Here is a 21,843-nt window from a genome sequence, read left to right on the forward strand (position 1 = left end):
ATTTAACCTGTTCTCAGTAAACTGAAAATGATATTAGGAAAAGAACATTGAGAAAAAGCATTGAAAAAGTTCATTACTGAAAAGACAAGTTGCTTTTAGGTAACTTGGAAGAACAGCAGGAATGAATGGTGAGTTGGCGCTCACGCTATAGACCAACAGTACGGTTTGGTACTTTTTTTTTATAATGATAATTTGTAACGGGGGAGGGGACTTCAACTGTGCCTAACAAAAGATAATTTTATGCACTGTCATAGCGACGCAACTGGCTCATTACGTAACCCATTGAGAGTGTTTCGGATCTTTTTGGACCCCCCCCCCCCCGTTATGGCTGCCATAAAGTTACAATGCTCTGAAGTCGGATTCATCAATCCCATAAGGATGAATAGGTAGGGAATAATGTACTAGAGCGTGCACAATAAATCTTCAATTGCACATTTTCAAAATGATTAGTTATAGGACACAGCAAAGAACAAAACCAATTTGAGTGCGCCTGTTTTGGTCTCATTTTTCGACGACTAGTAAACATTGGGAAGGTAGAAACTTATTTTGGTGAAAACATAGTACTAGTATATTCACAGGAATAGACTGGAGGCTATTCTATATGATTTACACACACTAGGACTATAAATTATGATCAAGGAAGTGCTACGGTAGTATGTCGAAGCACGAGTCGTCATTAAAATGAAACCAAGCTAGGCGTTTAGATTACAATGAGGTTCCCAGGGTTGACCATTGAAAATATGCTATTGAAAATGAACGTTGAAACACTGAAACATCGATTAAAATTCAGAGCCTGCCCTATAACAAGTACCAAGCAAAAGGTTTTCAAGCCAACACACGGAAACAAATATATATATATATATATATAAAGAGACCGATCGGAATGCAATATGGAAAATGAATGGTAATTCATCAATTTTACAGCAGTTTTCCTATCCTCGCAGCTCATATATACTCATACACATGTATTAAGAATGCATGGTGTAGTTGTTCTTAGCTGTGCTTGAGCATTGTTATTTTCCGTTTCGGTCGAATACCGCTGTCATCTAGATGATAAATGCTGCAACTCCGGATCCTGACAAGGTTAAAGTCATTGTTTGTCTGCTTTGTTTTGTTTGTTTTGTCTCTTTTGTTTTGTTTTGTAAATATTGTTGATTTCTTGTAGTTTGTTGAAATTGATGAAGCGCTTTGAGTCTGTACAGAAAATACGCTATATAAATACTGGTTATCATTAATTACTATTATCTCAGAAAAATCCTCTCATAGTGATAAATTAGCACAGAGGCCTATACAACTTTAGTTGTATTCGTGTACAGAGTCGAGATGGTGATTTAGGGCACTGAGGGTCAACAATCACATCGTAAGCATCGTAACAATATTCTTAGAATAACCAAATTAACGTAACAATGTCAAACAAATACAACATCGCAAATGTAGGTAAAATGTTATAGATATATAATAGGATATAGTGTAACTACATTTATGTCAGTTGATCTAGTTTGACACATTAATTGTATTTTTTCATTTTTTTAGTTGTAGGGATGTGATCTGTAGCTTCTCATGGAAAAAAAAACAGATTTCAAAAGACCTACGTTACTCGATCACTACTGAATATCAGAAGCGGAGACGTGATAGCATTTTGTCATGCAAATTATGGGAAGCATGTAAGGCTGTCCTAGACAGAGTCAGTCCCTTGGGATATGGGGGTCATTGGCAATGCTACGACAATCCCTCGCATCAATCACAAGCTTTCAAATTACATGTTACATATAGCCACCAAAACGTTAGCCCGTCGACATAAGTACGATTATTCTTCGTTTACAACAGGGAGTCGCTGTTATATCTCACCGAGTCCCTGGTTTTATTCCTTAGTGCATTATACTCGAATACATTGCTTGTCCCCATTAGACACGAAAGCACTCGTCTATAGGGGGAATCATCAAATACGATCGACAGCTGATGAGGATTACACAAGAGCCGTGCGGACATTATGTACCTTGCGGTTCACAATAAAACCTGCATGCCTTCCCTAGGCACCAAATAACTTCGCCCATGGAAAAGGTCGTAGATGTACATTGTATGTATTACAAGGGTTGTGTGCCTAGCATGCACCATAAAAGGCAGTTTCAGATGCATAAGCGGCGACTGTGTCTGCGTATGCATCGACGACTTGCAATAATACATGACACAGCTTGAAGGAACGAGTAATGAAAGAATACCGCCCCAAGCCGCACCTATGGTACGACCGGATTTTGGCGCTCATAGAATATTGTTATACACCAGCCATGTAGCTGTGTAGTATAGTATTATGGTTGTGCTGCAGTATTGTCCTGTACCGTAATTGCTGTCTGTTAGCTGTATAGCAAGGAAAAGGGTAATAGGCCTGTAGAGTTCGGTGTTTTGACACCCCGAGTGTACGAGTGTCATTTCGTGGTGACGTATGGAAAACTATCAGGAGCAAACGAAGCTCCAGTTCTTGAAATGATGACATACCTTTGTTTTCGTCGATTACCCGGGGTTTTTGATGAGTTTCTGTAGCAGCCGACTGAGCAAGCCCTTCCGCATACTAAGTAGATGGGTCCAGAGAGCACCGCATACGTAGTACATGTACTAGTACGTTAAATTGGCGCGCGTAGATCAAACAGTTAAGACTGCATTGTGTGTGCGTGTGTGTGTGTTGGTGTGTATGACGATTGCGGTTATAATACACATTCGCAGGCCGCCGAAAACGTGACCCGTTCACACTGTGCACACTCAGGAAAAAGAAAAAGAAAAAAGCAAGCCCAAAACAGCAGCACACAGTCAAGGGCGATATGGATTGAAAATATCTTTACTGCACCCTGAATCATAACATAAACCGTGATTCAGCATTTTTGCTCGAAGTGGGATCGGCAGGTGTAGTTACTATGTAGGCTTATATTATTTGAGCTGCGCTCCGTGGCATCATAAACCAAGCGCTGAATGGCGAAGAGTGGCATGAGTCATCATAAGTGCTATTTCACAATATCTTCATTATTATCTCTTATCTTTAGCCATATACACAACATAAAAATGAAATATTTACCTTCTTAAAACAGTGTTGTGTGTAAGTGGCGTTAGGAGGAGAGGTGAAGCTGTTTACTGAACAATGAAAAAAAAACGTCGACATTAAGTTACTTTTTTCATTTTAAAGAGTTCCCAATTAGATGTGACAAGGAGTTTTGAGGTCATAAATCTCCTTTGCAAACGTTACACAAATTTGTATGGTTGATATCATGTAAGAAATCTTATGTAGGCCTAAATACACCAATAGGAGCAGGGTTAAAAAAAAAGAAATGAAAAACTGTTGTTGTTGTTGTTGTTGTTGTTGTTGTTGTTGATGATGATGATTTTTGGCGTACGATTCGTGTGCCGAATATTGACGCCATCTACGTGCTTGTTTCTATATCTTTTTGGCTTATTGTCGCTTTAATAGTTTTGACGGGCATGACGGGGGTCCCAGGTCCGGCGTCAGTGAAACGTTTCGCCCACTTGATTTGTTATTCGTGAAAAACTAACTCCATGTCACTTGAAAATACGATCCCATTTCGTAAGAGGATATCAGTGGGAATTTCTTCGGGGTTCGAATAAATTCACCGGAAATATGATATTTCTTTTTTTAATTCCCTCTCCATTTTGAAGAAGGAATCTAATATTCAGGGTTGGAAAAAGGACACACGAACTTTGAAGAGATGGTAACTTTTGGTTGAGACGGGGATTCAGATTTCAACTTTCTGCGAGGTAAGTAGAAACCCCTTATGAAATATCAAAGAGCTTACAATTATACGAGGTCAACTTGATGAAAAATCGGTTTTGAAATGGCTGAGATATCCATAAACAAAGTAAAAAGTGGTCGTTATAGAAGGCGGATCTCGCCTCGTTTTATTAGGACCTCTTTGTTTGCTTGTTTTGGATATCTCAGCCATTTCAAAACCAATTTTCATCAAACAAACTTAAATCACTCTTACACTTGTATGCACTTTCATATTTCAGTAGAGGCTTCTCATCATCTCACAAAAAAGTTAGAAACCTGAAGAACCATCTCAACATAGCATATTATATACCATCCCTTTAAATGGGCATAATTCGCCATTTGCATTAGTGCTTCAAAATAGTTTTAAAATGTGAGTTGGGGATAGAAATCATGTAAAAATTTCAACCAGTATATCCGATGTTAAGTATTGTTAAATATACAAAATGTGAACAATTTAGTTGTATCTTGTATCATTTTCAGACTAAACCGTTCACAGTTATATGATTCAATGAGAAAAACAGTGATATTCCTTTATATTTTAGGCTTTAATGCACAAATTTTATATGGCAGGATGTTTTGTGATACAACTGACCTATACTCATATGCATCAAAAGTGATATCTTAATGTGTGTGTGTGTGTTTTTTTTTTAATCACTTCTTCCAAAGGTAAACAGCACCTTTAAGGGTTGACTGGGCCTGCACATAAGATCATTCAAGTTTCTCTCCATCACCACTGCTCTTTTATGAATTTACTCACGAAATGCGTGCAAACAGTATAAAGAATATGATGCTTCGGAAAATGTTCCCATTCAACTACAACTGGTTATAAAAGGTAGGCCGATGAAAAGTCCCGGGGCTGAAAGGGGATGACTGCAGTTGGGTAGAAAGTGTAGAAATGTCCAAAAAAATTATAGGCGTATACCGACAAACACTGCACCAGTGGTCATGGTAGTGATGTAAGTGAAACAAAGTTGATACGCTTTATAATGATTTTGATTCGTGGGACACATTCAAAACTGTGATAAACTATCAAACAAGAGATCATTTACGAGGTCACAATTTGAAATTGCTTTATTTCTTGTAAGATCAAGAGACTTGTTAATGCGGGAGAAAAAAAAGTATAGCATAGTTACCGGTGTTTGACGTTATCAACCCCTAGTCAGAGCAGGCTCCGACAACAGACGGATAAAAACATGACGTTAATGGACAATAATTAGAACGGTGGTGCGGAGAGAGTTGATGCCCCCTAATTTTGTATTCATAAAATTATGATCCTTTTTTATAATTTTAATTTTTTAAAGTTACGTGATGTTTTTAGACGTTGGGTGGATGATGCAAAAAAAAAAAGAAAGAAGTCATCTGTACATAACAGACGAAGTCCATTTTGATCCACCAGGATACTGACTGTATCAGTGAAGAGAGAAGAACGTTCTTGCACTTTCGCTTCTGTTCTTGGCAACTAATAAACATCGTCAAAGCTAATTTAGGTTTCATGTTGACTCGATACAAGAGTAAATTGAAAGAAACGGAACATTTTCGATTTCATTGCATTTCTTCGAAATCCGACAACACATGCACTTAGAAAAAACAGAGTGCGCCAATTATTTTTGTTTCTTTTACTTTCGAAATAGTCTTCAGGTCTTGGTCACATTTAAACATTTGACAGGCAAAGTAAACATGTGTAATGGTGTTTTCACCTCACAACTCTTCCGTATAGGATCGTGGTGTATATACAGTCACTGTACCACAACAGTTATGCTTGACCTGTTTGTAATCAAATTGTATAGTCTTGACTCTAATTGGCCAAAATGATATAACTGTGACACAATATCGATGTTCATAATCATAGTAATCATAGTATAACAACCAACAACTGCGAAATATGATACTTTTTTTCTTATTGAAATGTCCATAATTCTGTTTGTTTAAGTTTGCCTCCTTCATTTTAACGTGGGAGAGATGTCAATTGTAAAAGGAAAATAAAAATTTATTATGTTTTATTTCTGGTTGGTCGTACAGTCTTCTTCAAAATAATATTAATGTATTATATGTATACCTTATATCATAATGACAACATTCTTTTTCTCCTTGGCACAACACTTTCAGATTCTGTTAAATTATTATGGTCTTTATGGAGCAATATGACAATGAATGGGGTTATTAATAATTCAAAATAAAGAAGATTGAACGTAATAACTAAATCCACAAAAAAAAATATGAATCAGTTCCACAGTTCGTATCATTAATCGGGGTGCAACGTTACGAGCTCGACACCCATGAGTCTTACAGCTCACAAGCTCGACATTGAAAAAAAAGTCCATGAGTTACAATTAAGGCCCATGAGTCATACAGCCCACGAGCTCCTCAGTTTTAGGCATAACAGGTCCACTCTAGATCTATACACTAAGCAAATATGGCCCACGAGCTCGACGCTAGGCAAATAAGGCCTAGAAACTCGGCACTATTCAAAAAAAAAAATCCCACGAGACCAATGTTTGTTTGTTTGTCTGTTTGTTTGTTTGTTGCCTATCTAATACAGTGTCGAGGTCGTGGTTTGCGGGCCTTGTTTTCCTATAGGTAGAGCTGGTATCATACAAGACCGTAGAGCTCTTGGGCCTTTTTATACCAAGAAGGTTTGAGGTTCATCCTCGATGGTGAGCTCATGGACCTTGTTCATTTAGTGTCTAGCTCGTGGTAGTAATGACTTATGAAGGTCGAATTCGTGACGAGCACGAGTAATTATACAAAGTATGGAACTGATTCATTATGTGGACTTACTAGTAATATGTTATCTTCTTTTGCATTCAGAGTTATGTCCGTTTACCTCGAATAGTGTATTTTTGAAATTCCCGCCAAGAGAAAAAAAAGAATCAGTAATTCGTTACAAAATCACCCATAATGTTATTCTTATATCGAAATCAAAAGTAACAAAACGAACAATAGAAGATTAATTTTGTAACAAAATCATTAGCGGGGAAGTGATATTTTAACAAGAACGAGACACGGTTCCTTTTGGCGCACCATCATAGCCATAACCGGGCCCGTATCGTATACTCGGTGTAAACGGGCCTTAACCCTATATAAAGCCCAAGGGGGGGGGGGGGGCACATTGTGCCCCCTACCAGATTTTCATTTGCCACTCCTTCGCCCTTAATCCGATTTCAACCAAATTTGTTGACTTTTCCTAAAATCTTATTGCAAACATTTTGATATATAATTTAGCTATATTTGATATTGCTGGTTGCCATGGCAACCATAAACTGACAAACATGTCAGTCAGATTTTGCATCTTTTTTCTGTTCTCATTTCATTTAACAGCATATACAGTGTATGAAATAGTTGTTTCTTGGCTGAAATTTTTTGAAGGAGCAAAATTTGAAGTGATTATGGTTCTGGAAAGTTTTTCTTATTATTTCCTTTGTTTTTATGTGACAAAGGCACAAAACAATAGATATAATAGAGATAGTTGAAAACAATAATATTTTCTAAAGATTGCCCTTCTATTTTGTGTTATTTTGATTCCTTCACCCAAGTTATGCCTCTAATGTCAATAGCTTATCATATATCAATTTGCAATCTCAAAATTCCACTATTATTCATATATGAAATGTCATAACTATACATGTAGCCATCCCAAACATTTCATCTCGGGTCTCATAATGTATTTCTTTATATTAATATGAATAACGCCCCCATGTGGTGACCTTGAGAAATTTCAACCACAACAAATAATAATATTCCACTTGCTTATTATTTTGTGGCAAATGTGAAAATGATTGGTCTATAATAAGACATATATAATGGGAATGAAGAAATTTTACAGAAAAATCATGTTTTAGCATAATTATTTCCTATGTATTTCTCTATATTTTGGTAAATAGCGCCCTCCATGGGTGACCTTGAGAAAATTCAAATGTACGGTCATGTAGAGTATGAGTTACTCTATCCATATGCCAAATATGACGATGATACATGAAATAATAAAAAAAAGTTATATAGGGGGAATAATGTGCCCCCCCCCCCCCTTGGGCTTGCGAGGGGTCAAAATAGCTTGGGCTTAATAGGGTTAAAGGGGATGGCTAGTAACTGATCAGTGGGAATCAGTGGGAATGCTGGGGGATGATTGTTCCAATCCTTGTTGGATTCATTTACGAGTACATTATATATCTATTGTTGTGTGAAAATTATTTGCTTCAGAACGGTCGCATATTGAAGTAATGTGCAGTTTAATGCCCCGTCACTGTACAGGCATGCTAACCTGGACACATTAAACTACACATTACTTGAATATGAGACCATTCTGAAGCAAATAATTTTTCACAGAACAATAGATATGTAATGTAATCTTAAATGAATCCAACAAAGATTGGAGCAATCATCCCTCAGCATTCCCACTGATTCCCACTGATCAGTTACTAGCCTCCCCTTTAAGTGTACGTGTCTTACACACCGTAGTGGTGGTGGTGGTGGTTTGTGTGTGTGAAGTTCGTTTCTTTCGCTAGTCTGAATCTTTGAATTCTTTTTGCTCCTAATGTAATGTTGCCATTCATGTGTATACTTATGCACGAATATGAGATTGCAAACCCATTTTTAGCTCTACTGCTGCCAATAGACAACTTCATTAATAAGTCGTTCTAATGATGACCTGCGTAATCATGTTCCATTGTGTATACAACAAGTTATCGCTTTTGTGTGCCACACTCCGACATATTTAAATTTAGCTATGATACCCACCGTGCAATGAGCAAGGAGGAATTTCACTAATGGTTCCCCAGTCACAATTCTCATGAACAATAGCATGAGGACAAACAGACATGCAAACAAAAGAACACTAGACAGATGTAAACACACACCCACACACACGCACATACATGAACAGAGGAATTGCCAAAGTGTTGTGTTTTTTTATGTGTGTGTGTGTGTGTGTGTGTGTGTGTGTGTGTGTGTGTGTGTGTGTGTGTGTGTGTGTGTGTTTGTGCATATTGTTTATCCAGTACTCTGTCGATATGCAGGTGGCTACTTAATTCTGCAATACGGTTGTTATTCATTGCACTTCAATGTCCCCGTTATGTCTCAACTTCCATCGCTGTTGCTGATGTTTGAGAGGTAGTGCCTCTACTGCCCTCAACGTCTGAGGGAATGATCAAGAAAGTAAGTATGAGTATTGATGCCTATAAAAACTTAAGACTGTAAGGGAGGCTATTTTTCTCCTGATAATAATACAGCAGAGCACGGGTGTTGAATATCAAAATCCCGCAACATATTGTAGAACAACAACATAAATACGATGAAAAACGAACACATAAGGTTTATTAGTCAGCGATGACACTGCTTTTAATGACACATTCACGATGACAATAATGCTAAATAGCAAATAAATTACAATCAAAGCGATGTGGAAATAAATACTTTTCATATGATACACATTTACAGTGGCAAATCTTATCTTACATAAGATATATCTCTCTCAAGATATGACAACTGTCTTCCTCGTAGTATATCCGAAGTTAAATTTCTTCTTTTTTTCCAGAGAATGAGCCTTTGGCGTGTGATACATGGTGTCTGAAGCCGTTGTCTTGGGGGAACTCTACGGGCAAGATGGACGATCTGGGGGATATCAGACCTATAATACTAAGAATGGATTAAGTTACAAGAGGTTATGACAACGGCTGTAACGCTAGCCCTCCAAAGTTTTCAACGAATATCAATAGTAAAAGGTGTGTACCCCATATAGGGTAACACAGTCATATTGGGGGTAAACCATTTAGTCCCCGGTGTTTCATTTTGATATGCGAGAATGAAACACTAATTTGTCACAAGAAACGTTGTTTAAACTGAAATATTGTACTGCGTGAAATAAAAAGATACTATATGCGGCTCTATTGACATGATTGATGTAGGCAATGACTAGCCTGTGGCTTATTTTTGAGGTTATCAAGCCTCTAAAACAAGACCCTGCATTAAGGAGAGAAATTATACAAAATGGACGTTACAATTTGTCACGTGTTGCACTTGCTCAACGACCTTGTATATTCATGGGTGGAAAATAGAAATAACAATCGCAATTTTCAACATAGCATGAAGAAACGAAGCATATTAGTGTAAGTGCTTAGACATGCAAGTCCCGAATATGAAGCAAAGTGCATGGCAATGGTGGCTTCTGCTTGGTTTGATTCTTTAAAGGATCTGCGCTTCTCATTTCTATCTTGATTCAAAAGAAAAATTGTGTAAGCAGAGCGCTGGTCCAAGAAGAGTAAAAGAAATAATATACGAAAAGTAGTATATAATCCCCACAACATTTTACTGCAAAAAAAAGTATCTTTCTAGATGCAATTAAGGTAATATACCCTTCCCGTAGGCGTCTTTTGAAGCATTGCACCCAAGGAACGTTGAGACACTTTACAACATATAACATCATTCAAATTGAGTAATTAGCCATGTCGCACCTGTTGAATAGGCTCCTGGTAGACCTACATATTCTAACAGTGAATCGACATACAGTAAATTACTCAACCTTTTCTTAAGTGTGAAGAACCTTTTCTGGATACCATAGGCCCTAAACGAGATGAAGGCAAGTTGTGTACTAGTCACTTTGTACTATTTGATGCCATGAAGAGAGTCACGACATTACTGTTCTGAGAGAAAAAAAAATACCCGTGCAATAATCATAACTCATTGTTTAAGTCGAAGCCACACATTTTTCTCATAATATGCAGTCCTTAAATGACCAATTAACGCCATTTACATTTCGAAACAAATAGACAACTGCGATAAAATCATGTCCTCTGAACCGCAGCGTTCACTGCTCGTAAATTACCAATACAATTTTTACAATATTGATATTCATTGTAACGTCAGTCGGGTACATTTTCATCAATATTCTCTACAGACACTACAAATGAATTTGAGAGCACATCCGATTCATGGAATTTACATATGAACAGCAGATATACATTATATTTCTTGTTCTTTTAGGATAGGTATTCGAGGAGCAGTTTACATTTTTCGTTGATGGTGTAACATGAGGAGCCAAGTTCACTAGAGTCAATTTGCCGCTCTAAAATCTCGCTTTCTCATTTACAATAGTACGAGGGTTTGTGTGTCTTTAAATGAGTCGGTCGCTGGATTCAGGTGAGGAGAATTTCTCTAGGAAGGGAAGAATGCGGGGGTACACGTCCTTGTATGCATTTTGTCCCATGACGCAGTCAAGATGCCCGTATTCCGGCACCTCGAACCACTCGTAGTGCTGATGCGGGTTGGCCTCACGACATCGGTTGTAGCTCTGCCGCGTCGCGTCGATGTCCCAGCCCTGGTTCAAGGATCCCACGTAGTAGAGAATAGGAAGGTCAAGGTTCGTCATGGCTTTGCGATACTTGGCCGACTCCAGTCTGTTCTTGCTGTTGAAGTCTGGGATGTAAATGTCTCGGCCTTTGATGTCCGTCAGCCGACCTTTGCGGAAGGTGACTGACAGATGGCGGTAGTACTCTGCATGGCCGAAACCAAACCATTCCGTCAGGGTATCGTGAGTGAGCTGGTTCAGATTTCGATGCTCCCACATAAGGCCAAACATGGACGTGATGCGGTTGCACACCACGTTGTTGCACTGGTTGCTCTTGTTCAGCGTGGAGCGCACTAGGAGCTGCGAAATGGCAGACATGAGCTTCTCCCGCGGATGGTCGTTGTCGTCCGTATACGCGTTCAGACCAGCGAAACCGAAAGCGGTGGCAACTTTCTCAAGCCGGACGTTGGCCTTGGCGTGATTCATCGATGTCGAAATCATGCAGAATCCAGATTGGGATGCGACGAGGCTTCGGATTTTGTGCCTCTGAATGTGTCCGCCGAATAATGCCGTGTGTATGGTTAAGGATCCAATACAATGCGCATACACCTGAAGATCCTGGCACCCCGTCGTCTTGAGAATAAAGTCGACGATGGGTGGGAGATCGTGCTCTGCCGAATCATTGATATGAGTTGGCTTCCGATGAGACGGAAGTGACACCGAAAACCTCAGCTCCACCACCCACATGTCATAGCCGTGCTCGGCGAAGTATTCGACGACGCTCATGTCGATCGTGTCCAGAGAGAATATGCGGCTGGTCACGCAGAGTCCGTGAAGGAAGAGGATTGGACCTTTGGTGCCACACTTATAGCGCGTCATGACTAATGGCACACCGTCCTTCGCAGTGAGATTGTAGATCTCAGGTTTGACGCCCTTTAGGTTTAGAGGGCGCCTCTCGCGAGCCACAGCTTTTGGGCAAAACTGGGTCGGGGAGAAAAGGTTTGACACATCGAGGAGCACACCCCCTATGAAATATCCAAACTTGGCCTTCCACTCTGCTTCCTTCAATTCGTCGTCCTCACAGCCAGATATCTTGATGGCTGCGATCTCCTTGGCCAAGTCTACTAGTTTCGTCTCCACCTGTCCAGCGGCCCACGTCGTTTTTCCGAAATTCGGTCCGTCCTTGATGACGATGCCCAGCGACGTCGCATCGGTGGCGTTAACCTCGACGAACGTGTCCTGGTGACAAACTTTGACGCCCTTGAAGAAGTAGTCGTGATCGTCCCAATTCATCGACGCCTCGTACACCATACTCTTGAATTCAAGAGTCTTGTTGGTTGAAGACTGCACGTAGCACTTGCCATTGGTGAAAGACACCGGCTCCTTGAGCAGACTCTTACAAGTCAGCTTGCCGCTAAGGTGGGCCTTGTGCTGAGCGTCCTTATCAAGCATCAGTGCGACGTCCACCGATTCCATTGTGACGTCGAGCTCGCAGGGGTGGTCGGCGCCGTTCTTATGTAGGTGACCTGTCATGTGACCAGTATAACTGACCCCTATGGTCCGGCCTCCTTTCCCGTGGCCTGCAGCAAAAAAATGGGAGATAGAAAGTGGTAAATAGTTATCAAATCGTCATGAAACGCACTCTGTATACAATGAGAAGGGCCAGTCAGAGAAGACTCCTATAATACATTGCCATGTGAATGTAAATGCTTCGTCCTTCAATTAACAATAATGTTCCTTACATGAATTAACAACCGTAACTAAAAAAGAAGAAGAAAAAAACGCTATTGCAATTCACAAGCCATCACACAACACAGCAGATAAGGAGTATCAAGAACAAGCAAAGAGCAAGAACCGAAATGAAGCAATAAGAATAATAAGGGTTCATGGGACATGTGAAAGGGAAAGAGGAAATAGACACGACGGAAAGGAAAAAGTTAAAGGTATAATCGAAGCAAAGGAAGGTAACGTCTCGAAAATTATCTCCCGAACATTAACAGCTGGCTACCAAAAAACTCGCTCAACAATAAAGATATCTTCAAAGCGCAGAAACTCGGCAATTGAGATAAAAGGGTCATCAATGCCGCTGATATCTGTAGCAGTCTTGGTACTCGAAACTCGCCAAGCAACCTTGACAAATGTGGATCGGTTCGTTGCTGTGCCTATCTATTGTAAGTTTTAATACCTTCCATGTTAGTTTTTTTCTTAAAGGGAGAATAACGAAAAATCATCTCATTTGTTGCTCATATAGATAATTCTTTTTTCGGTAGCAGTAATTTTAAGATTCTCTTAATCACTAAATTTGAAACGGACTCTAAAATTGGCAAGACATTCTGGAAGACTGACATTTTCTGTCTCTCTCTCTCTCTCTCTCTCTCAAATTGGCAACATTTCGACATTAATTTCTTTTTTATTTTTGTAGAGATACTGTGTAACGAAAGAAAGTTCCACTTAACCTTTCTTTTATATAAGGTACGCAGTGAGATTTAGAGGTACGCAGTGAGAGGGAGGAAACAGCCTCAGTTTTTATTTTCTTTACTCTAAAACAAGGAAAAAATGGAAAAGAAGGTCGATAGGTTATCAGAAAGAGAGAAACAACAACAACAAGTAACCAGTATTTGCCCAAAGTGTACCTTGATCGGTGTGCAAACTACGTGAGAGAGAAATAGAAGCATGACCTCGTATGCCGTGTATATGGTGTGACTCTATATTATACGTCTCACGATTGTGAATACACTATAGTCATCATGCGCTGTCAAATTTTACCATAAACGGTAATCAAAATGATATCGCGTGTGTCTGCATTTTAAACGGTGTCACTGGAATCGTGACGTCAATACCGGAAATAACTACATTGCTCAGTTGAGCATAGTTCCCCTCTGAATAGTTACCCCTTCCACGATCATGAAAACATTTGTGCCAGATAGCATCTGGTCCTAGTGAAAGATTAAACAGCTGATCCTTTTATCACAGCATTATATCCATAAGATTTGTTTTTTCTTGTTTTCCAGTTTTGTTCGGCAACAATAGTTTGAGGGCAGAAAAATAAAAGTCGTGAACACTTGAGCGATGAAGTGTAACTTCACGTCATGATTTGATTTATTATATTGTATATAAACAGAAAATACCAAGCAAGACAGAATACAGAGGCTTCATCGAATTGTGATAAAATTTGAAATAGTAATGGATTTACTAAGTCCGTGTTTGATATGTTGTCATGCATGGACTAGTTTAACCCCTTCAGTGCCAGTGAGTCGACTGTGTACAAATTTCGCACACAAACCTATGGAGAGGTAATCGATGTGGCACTCAGAGGGTTCCACCCCATGTGCACATTATCTGATGAGACGATGATTTCACGACTGTCACTTAAATTTCGTATGTCAGAAATGACAAAGAAATTCTACACAAATGAAAGAGATATAAACAAATATATATATATATATATATATATATATATATATATATATATATGATGTTATCGGACAACGATGAGATAAGTTTAGTAGCTCTATTTTGATAGATATCATCATGGATAGATTAGGTTATTGGACAATGATGAAATAAGTTTGATATAGCTTTATTTCAATTAATATCATCATGGATAGATTATTAGAATACGATACACTTTTGATTCCCGAGGATACGCGTCAGTCTCTTTCATGATTTCATAATCAACTCGAAATTCAGTTAAATTTGTGTGTATCGCTTGCTATGAGATCAGCGAAGATGTTGCATCATGACTGTATCAAACTCGCATTTAAAGTTGCCACTTTTTCCTGAAAACATGTAAAAAAAAAGTTTTGAACAAATATACTGTACAACCAAACTTTCTTTGTATAAACCCGGTTTTGATGAAATCTCGGTCATTGCATTTATGTAAATTAAAGTTACTTATATCATCATTTAAGTCAACGTCGACATGATGCGGAATCTCCCTTTAAGCTTAGTTGTTGTTGTTGTTTGGTATTTTCAATGACTGGGTATGATACATGATAACCAAAACTGGTGTCCGATCATATATGCCGAGCAGCAATAATACTTCTTGAAAAATTGCATTGCTGTTCAGGATATCGCTTTTCGAAACGAAATCGGATGCATACTTGACCGGATGACACCGCAGGGATTGTGGTTAAAGAAAAAAAAAGAGAGAGAGAGAAAAAAAAAAACCCTGAGCGGCATCATATATAGTGGGAAAAATCTTGCCGGAAACGTATCATGTCAAGCTACCTCGCGTGTGAACAGTATGGAGGAAAATATGATAAACAGCTAGCTCTCTCAAGCAACACATTATGAATCTGACATCAAGCACGCGATATACCCATGATAATTTATCTGATGAATATTAAAGGTGCCGAATAGTGAATGTCAGTCAGCATACACGCCCAGTGACAGTTCTTGAAAGACAGCATTGTTAAATCGGAAATAAACACCGTGATTTCTTGTTATTAATTATCTTTAATCACTGTAATTAGCAGTAGTGTTATATTGTCGTTATTCACATTACTTTTGCTTTTGCCCAGACAGCACCATTATACGGCCATTTCGCCACTAATGAACATTATGCTATCGACGTTTTTTCTTTCCTTACTCCGCAAAGGGGCTAGACTATGCATTAATTACCCACATCTTTAACATCGCCAATCACAAGCAATCCATGTTATTGACAAGAGTTACGAGGTGTAGCTTCACAACGTTTTTCCTTTCGTCGACGCTTTTATGGGGAAGAATTATGCCACCAAGTTTACGGGAGCACGGGGACGAGAGCAAACAATAGGTTTTCTCCTTTGGCTTTACCGGTGGTTTTAAGTTTTAAGTTTATTTCGTCTGACAACAAACAGTATATAGGGCAAGAGGAAAAGAAAAACAGTACGAACGAGAGAAAGACATAGGGAGAGAGAGAGAGAGAGAGAGAGAGAGAGAGAGAGAGAGAGAGAGGGGTGGGGGGGGATAAAGAGACAAATATTTGCTTGACCGACATTGAAGATATTGACTACAGATTATAACTGATGTAGGAAAACACACTGTTGAGCTGGTTGTTAGTCAGGACTGTGCAGAGGGTATATCCGGTCACCCTTTTCCCCTCTGTTTTATGTAATTCAAACACGAGTCTCTCGACCTTTGCCGTACTTCTGACATAGAATTTTTTTATCTTTAATTTTTAAGAAAGTCAAAAATCCGAGGTGAATAGTGAGTCCTTGATCTTCCTGGAAGGGTAGGTGACGTTTATCGAGATCATAATTGTGCTAATCTCTTTGGTGTCGACATCCATTATACTACTCTCGCATATAGGCAGACCATGTAGCTATGGGGAAAGCTATATGCACATGGACAGGCCTTGACTTTGCAATTCCGCAGCCCGAGTGACCCTGTACTTTTACATCCGGAGGGAGTCCTTCATCCGTACCGCCAGCGTGGAGCGTGGAAAAAACAAACATAACCTTTAAAAAAAATCGTGGACAAAAAAGAACTAGGTCTGCAGGGCTTTTAGAGATGTCCTCTTACAGTGTGATTAAATCTGGGACATAGTGTTAGTAATTGTTCTCCTTCTCGTGTGGTACCACGTGCCTGGGTGGGTATCGTGAACTATTGGCTACATTATGTAGCACTGAAGAGTATAGACAGCAGGAGGTACCAATGTTATGCTAAAAAGTACGATAACCAGCTTCATTTCTCTCTATAGAATTATGAAAAACACTTTGTGAAAGTTTGTTGGTTTAAGCTTTTTTTGAGGGCGTATAGCGATGCCATGATGGTGAGAATCTTTTGCCTGTATGATCTCCACAGTTTCGAAACTACTATGTTTCTATTGCTGGTGTGATTGTTTCTAGATATGATATTATCCCTACATCGTCGTCTTCTCTCTTTTTTTCCTCAAACAGTTCTTTGATATTTCCGCTGAGACATAATAATTCTAAAAGCTGTCTCTGAGGACACGGAAAAGCAGAAATAACCATATTATCTGTAGTCTTGCATGAAAGGAAAAGAAATAACCATTGTCATTGTCTATACACTGTACTCTCAACGATGCAACATCAGCGTGTATACAAACTATATTCAGAGAAATATTCACAATGACCTCGGTGCAACATAACTGGCACTTCCTATTCTAAACGAGAGGATGCGCAGCCGAATACTCAGCCTCTCCGTTTCTCCTTTCAAATCGAAAGCTTGGAAAAGAAAGGAACTTTAATTGAAGAGTTTGTTCGCAAAAACCGATAAGTCCATTTTTGAAGATTTTGAAGTACGGTCTCTGTCATAAAGTACAAAATAATACCTTTTAAATGATAGATTGGTCACTACATATGAAGGTACATTTTTGAAGTTATGGTCGAAAGAAGCACAAATTTTCTTATTATTCTCTTTATTTTTCTTGACCTTTAATCGCAAATATCTCCATTTGGCAAATATGGACTTATCGGTTTTTTGCAAACAAACTCTTCAATTGTAGTTCTCTCAGTTCTTTTCCTTCCATTAGTTCCAAATGCAAACTTGTGCATTGTGTTGAGAAACTTGATCGTGTTCGTTAAACTCCACTGGCAGCACAATGATAATGAAGGATGTTATATTAGGCCACTCTGGGCACTGTTGAATGTTCTCCCTTAAAAACACCCCTCGGGGAACTTCGAGAGTCTGTTGTTCTCATATTTCTATGCCTCGCATTCTCAGAATAACAAACGCGCCATCGTCAAACCTTGAATACATTGTACTCATTTACCAGAATTCTTTCGATGTTTGCCTTTCCAAAGGCAAACTCATTGAATGTCATGCATGGAGGAAGAAAATGTGATCGGTTAACAGTGAACGTGAACGGTAGCGCAAACTCCAGAGAATAAGCATGAGCAGCCTGGATTATGTTGTTGAATGTCGTCTGCAAGCTAGCTCTGCAAGCCATAAAGCAGTTCATTTTCCAAAAGTGTTGTACCTTTTTTTCCCCCTACAAATTACTCAATTAGTGTAGAAAACTTCATTATAGCAAGGCTGTTTTCCTAAGAGAATATCCACAGCATCAAGAGCAAATCCACTATACAGCTTGATAAGTGCTAGTGATGCAACCACGGAGAAGATACAGCTCTGACATTTGTCTGAATACTTGCTGGAGACACATACATGTACAGTTACTTCCTGAAATGGAAAATGTGCCTACATTTTCTTCTTCTTCTTCTTCTTTCAATAAAGTACAGGCCACCTGTGGTGTATCAGCGTACATGCTAGAGTATATTTTATCTTAGCTATTCTTTATCTATCTATATATATATATATATATATATATATATATATATATATATATATATATATATATATATTTATTTATTTATTTATTCATTCATTTATTTATTCATTCATTTATTCATTCATTTATTCATTTATTTTCTTCTTCTTTTTTTTTGGGGGGGGGAGGGGTTTCCTCATACTAGAACTCACCCTATCGTCTTCTCCTCTCCGGCGTTTAGCTTTTCCTCGGGTTAAATAAACGCAAAGCGTGCGTATAAAGCAGACAAAGATTCTTGAAGACTGAAATTAAGTCAAAAAAGACGCACCTACCCGTTGCCACATGACGTGGAATAAAGAGTATGTGAAGGTTCGTCGGGCTTGAGAAATGCTTACCTTTTCAACAGCTGGGTGCGACGAAAAGAGACAAAGATTAAGAAAAACACACCTTGACAGTCGATAATGTGATTTCATGGTAGAAAATAATATCGTTTCATTTAGTTTCCTATCTTTTTATGCTCTGCCCGTTGGCGGTATATGATTGTCTACTTTGTAATTTCGGGTAATAGCACAATAGTATCTTTTCGGCATCACGTCGCGTCTTCTGAAGGCGCATTAGGTAAAGAAAAGGCAACAGGCAGTTTGCATTTGGGCGATATAGAAAGTCCTGAGAAACCGTGGGTAAAATGGAATCCTAGCTATTTCTTCTCACCATGGGGCTAAAATCCATCAATGCTTGAACGAAAGAAACCTAGAAGATCAGAAAAACAGCAACAAAGAGACCTCAATGAATAAGATCAATAGGAAGGTCTAAAAGCGGAGAAACTTTCAGAAGAACAAAGAGGAGAAGGAGGAGGAGGAGGAGGAGAAAAAGAAGACGAAGGCGAAGAGAAGGCAGAGGAGGAAGAAGATGATGAAAATAATGATTGCAAAGAAGGAAAAAAAGCACACCAAGCTTTCAAGGGAGTGGGAAAATGAAAGAAGAGCCAGAGTGCAATATCACTGAAAAATGTATGACGAGGAAGAAGCAACCGATTTTAATTAATTATAATTATTTCTTCGGTAAGCAGAAACTTCGCGCGTCCAGGATGCCAGACCTTGCAGTGTTTGTGTTGATATGATTAACTGTAATACTTGATCAGGACGTCTAGGACACGCGTAAGCTGAGGGAAAATATACTAGTGCTCACTATTATACTTCGATGTGACTCGATCCATCTAATTCCAGAAGATAATTGTCCGGGACAAAGCATCCCTTTTATGTTCTGTTGACCTCTGGTCCAGATTTGAGGACAGCTTCTGTAAAGTACAGAGTCTTTGCCATTCAAGTAGTTAACGTCCTGCCAGATTCTCGCTAATGCGTCAAATCAGATTTACATAGTGATGAATAGAAACGCAGTTGCCCAGCACTCCAACAACAGGCCTAAAAAGGGATGGCATCTGCCATATAATGTCGCTTGTAGTTACTTCCTGGTAGGATGAGTAAAGTTAAGCAACAGAGCTCCCTATTGCATTAACGACCTCGCTTGATTGTGAATATAATAGCCACTCTCATCAGCTTTCAACATTTTTATTTGTTATCATGGTATCAGAACTTTGACTCAGCATTTTGTCTGGATTATGATTGTTGTATCAATGACACTGGTCTCTCCTCTGACGGCTGTCTATCTTGATTCAAACTGCAATACTTTAAGATGAAATGACAATTTGTGAAAGTCGGACCTCTAGCCCTAAACTCCAACTCAAACCCTATACACTAGATAACCCAAACCCAGGATCAAAAAACAAATCATATGCCATAAGGACTAGCCAATCCTTTCAGTATCACAAACACTGACAAACTATAACTTGATTGCATAGCGCTACAACAGCAAAAAGTGGTCCTTATATGTTTTATAACCAGGAGGACGTATATGTGCGTTTCACATGTGAAAGCATTGTTGTTTAACCCCTCCGTCACAGCATGCAATAATCTAGCTCAGCGATCCAGTGGCTAAAAGAACAGCTTTTCTTATCATTTAGGTGCACACGTGTTATTACACACCTCTAAGGATACGATGTAGACTTGGAAAAGAAAACAGATTTTAATCAGCCAAAGACAATGATTAACAGTGGGTGTGTGTTCCTACGAAGACAACATGGCTACATATACGATTACTGCCCAGTTACCTAACCCCATCCTCCTCCCCACTCTCCTTCCTCAAAGAGGGTACTCGGGTCTACAGTAATCAATGGGGTTGCTTTGTTAGTCAAATTCGTTTTACAGTGATAAGCGGAGCATATCAGCATGCAGAGGCCGATCTCTAATGGTGTTTTGTAATAGTTGAATAGTTTATTTCCTCTTGTTGAATCAGCATTCTTTTTTTTTTCTTTTTTTTTTCTTTTTTTTTTTTGCTGCTGCTGCTGTTCTGTGCAGCCGTCACAATTTCACACACCGTGGGCACATTAATGTGTGTATTTACTGTAGCCGTACACAACACACTGTTTATGGTTGCGAGTGGTTGGTATTTACATACCCAAAATAGAATAGGTTTCCCCCGTATACAATACTGGTGCACGATCACTTTGAACGGAATATACGTGTTACTTGTTGGAAGAATAATTGTTTGGTGGCTACATTAACACAGTAGGTCCATATAACAACGACAAAACAGGAGAATGCTTATAATCGTGCACACTATATTCTACTCATTATTCTTACCATCAGTCTCGTCTTTGCTGCCCTGCTGTCCCATTGTGGTTCCTTTTTTTTTCAGTCCTCACTATCGACAACTTTAGGCGAACCTGGTCCTGGCTGCTGTATTACCAGCAAGAACTTACAAGCGTGAAGTCCAAGTGCAAACAAGTAAGTCACCACTACAATGTGCTCTCAGAGCTATGTTCCTCCTGGTGTACCCACCGCACTGCGAAATATCTAGGAGGAGAACGAATTGGGGTTTGCAAATTCTGAAGAACCAGAAGATCTGGGAGGGTACCTTATACCAACAGCCTTATGCTATACTTCAGTTGTTGCCTGGTTGTGCACGAAAGAGGTTTTAATGGCCAAAGTATGTAACTCCCGGTATTTATTGAACGGCGTCGCAATCGGCTGACTAAACTTTCCGACAGCGCATGAACAAAAAAAGTAGAGAGCCATGAAAGAAAAGAGCTGTGCACGGTTGGCATTTGTCGTGACGTCAGACACTAAGTCACGCCCCCATCGCCATGCACACAAAAGCAAGCTGGGAAGTAATGTAACAAAATCTCTCCCTCTCTCTCTCTCTCTCCCTCTCTCTCTCTCTCCTCGTCTTCCTCCCCTTTTCCTCTGTCTGTTTCCCCTCGCCATACCCTCTTCGGTATATCTTGATTTCTAATTCCTGACTATCATTTTCTTCGAGGTTCTTTTGTCCATATCGAAAGAACGTGAAAACAAACATAATTTTCCCAACGCATTTTCTTTCGTGAATCTGATGGCATGGAAGATCTGTCCCCCTTATTACGAACCATCGTTCGGGGGATCACCGACTACTGTGCATCCGCCCCACGTCATCGTGTTCAACAATAACATACCCGACCGGCTAACTCATCGGTCACTTTTGTCC

The 21,843-nt window shown here is 39.3% G+C and overlaps 1 protein-coding gene across 1 annotated transcript; it reads right to left on the minus strand.

Moving 5' to 3' along the window:
• Window positions 1–10,635: 10,635 nt before the first annotated feature.
• Window positions 10,636–21,303, minus strand: LOC139712103 (lipase lipl-1-like). Its single transcript, XM_071623938.1, has 2 exons — window positions 20,964–21,303; window positions 10,636–12,631 (listed from the first exon to the last, which is right to left on the minus strand). Exons 1-2 carry the CDS (start codon window positions 20,995–20,997, stop codon window positions 10,878–10,880), a joined length of 1,788 nt encoding a protein of 595 aa, XP_071480039.1. The 5' UTR covers window positions 20,998–21,303; the 3' UTR covers window positions 10,636–10,877.
• Window positions 21,304–21,843: the final 540 nt, after the last annotated feature.

Source organism: Diadema antillarum, unplaced genomic scaffold (genome assembly GCF_040938485.1).
Source record: "Diadema antillarum isolate AM-2024a unplaced genomic scaffold, OU_Dant_1.0 seq00001760_RagTag, whole genome shotgun sequence".
Taxonomy (NCBI): domain Eukaryota; kingdom Metazoa; phylum Echinodermata; class Echinoidea; order Diadematoida; family Diadematidae; genus Diadema; species Diadema antillarum.

What these genes read in the sequence shown, in the direction of transcription:
- LOC139712103 (XM_071623938.1), bottom strand. Translation starts at nt 20,997, where the DNA reads ATGGGACAGCAGGGCAGCAAAGACGAGACTGATG. An exon ending in CAGCAAAGACGAGACTGATG is followed by an intron (nt 12,632 to 20,963) that starts GTAAGAATAATG and finishes TTTTTGCTGCAG; the next exon opens with GCCACGGGAAAGGAGGCCGG.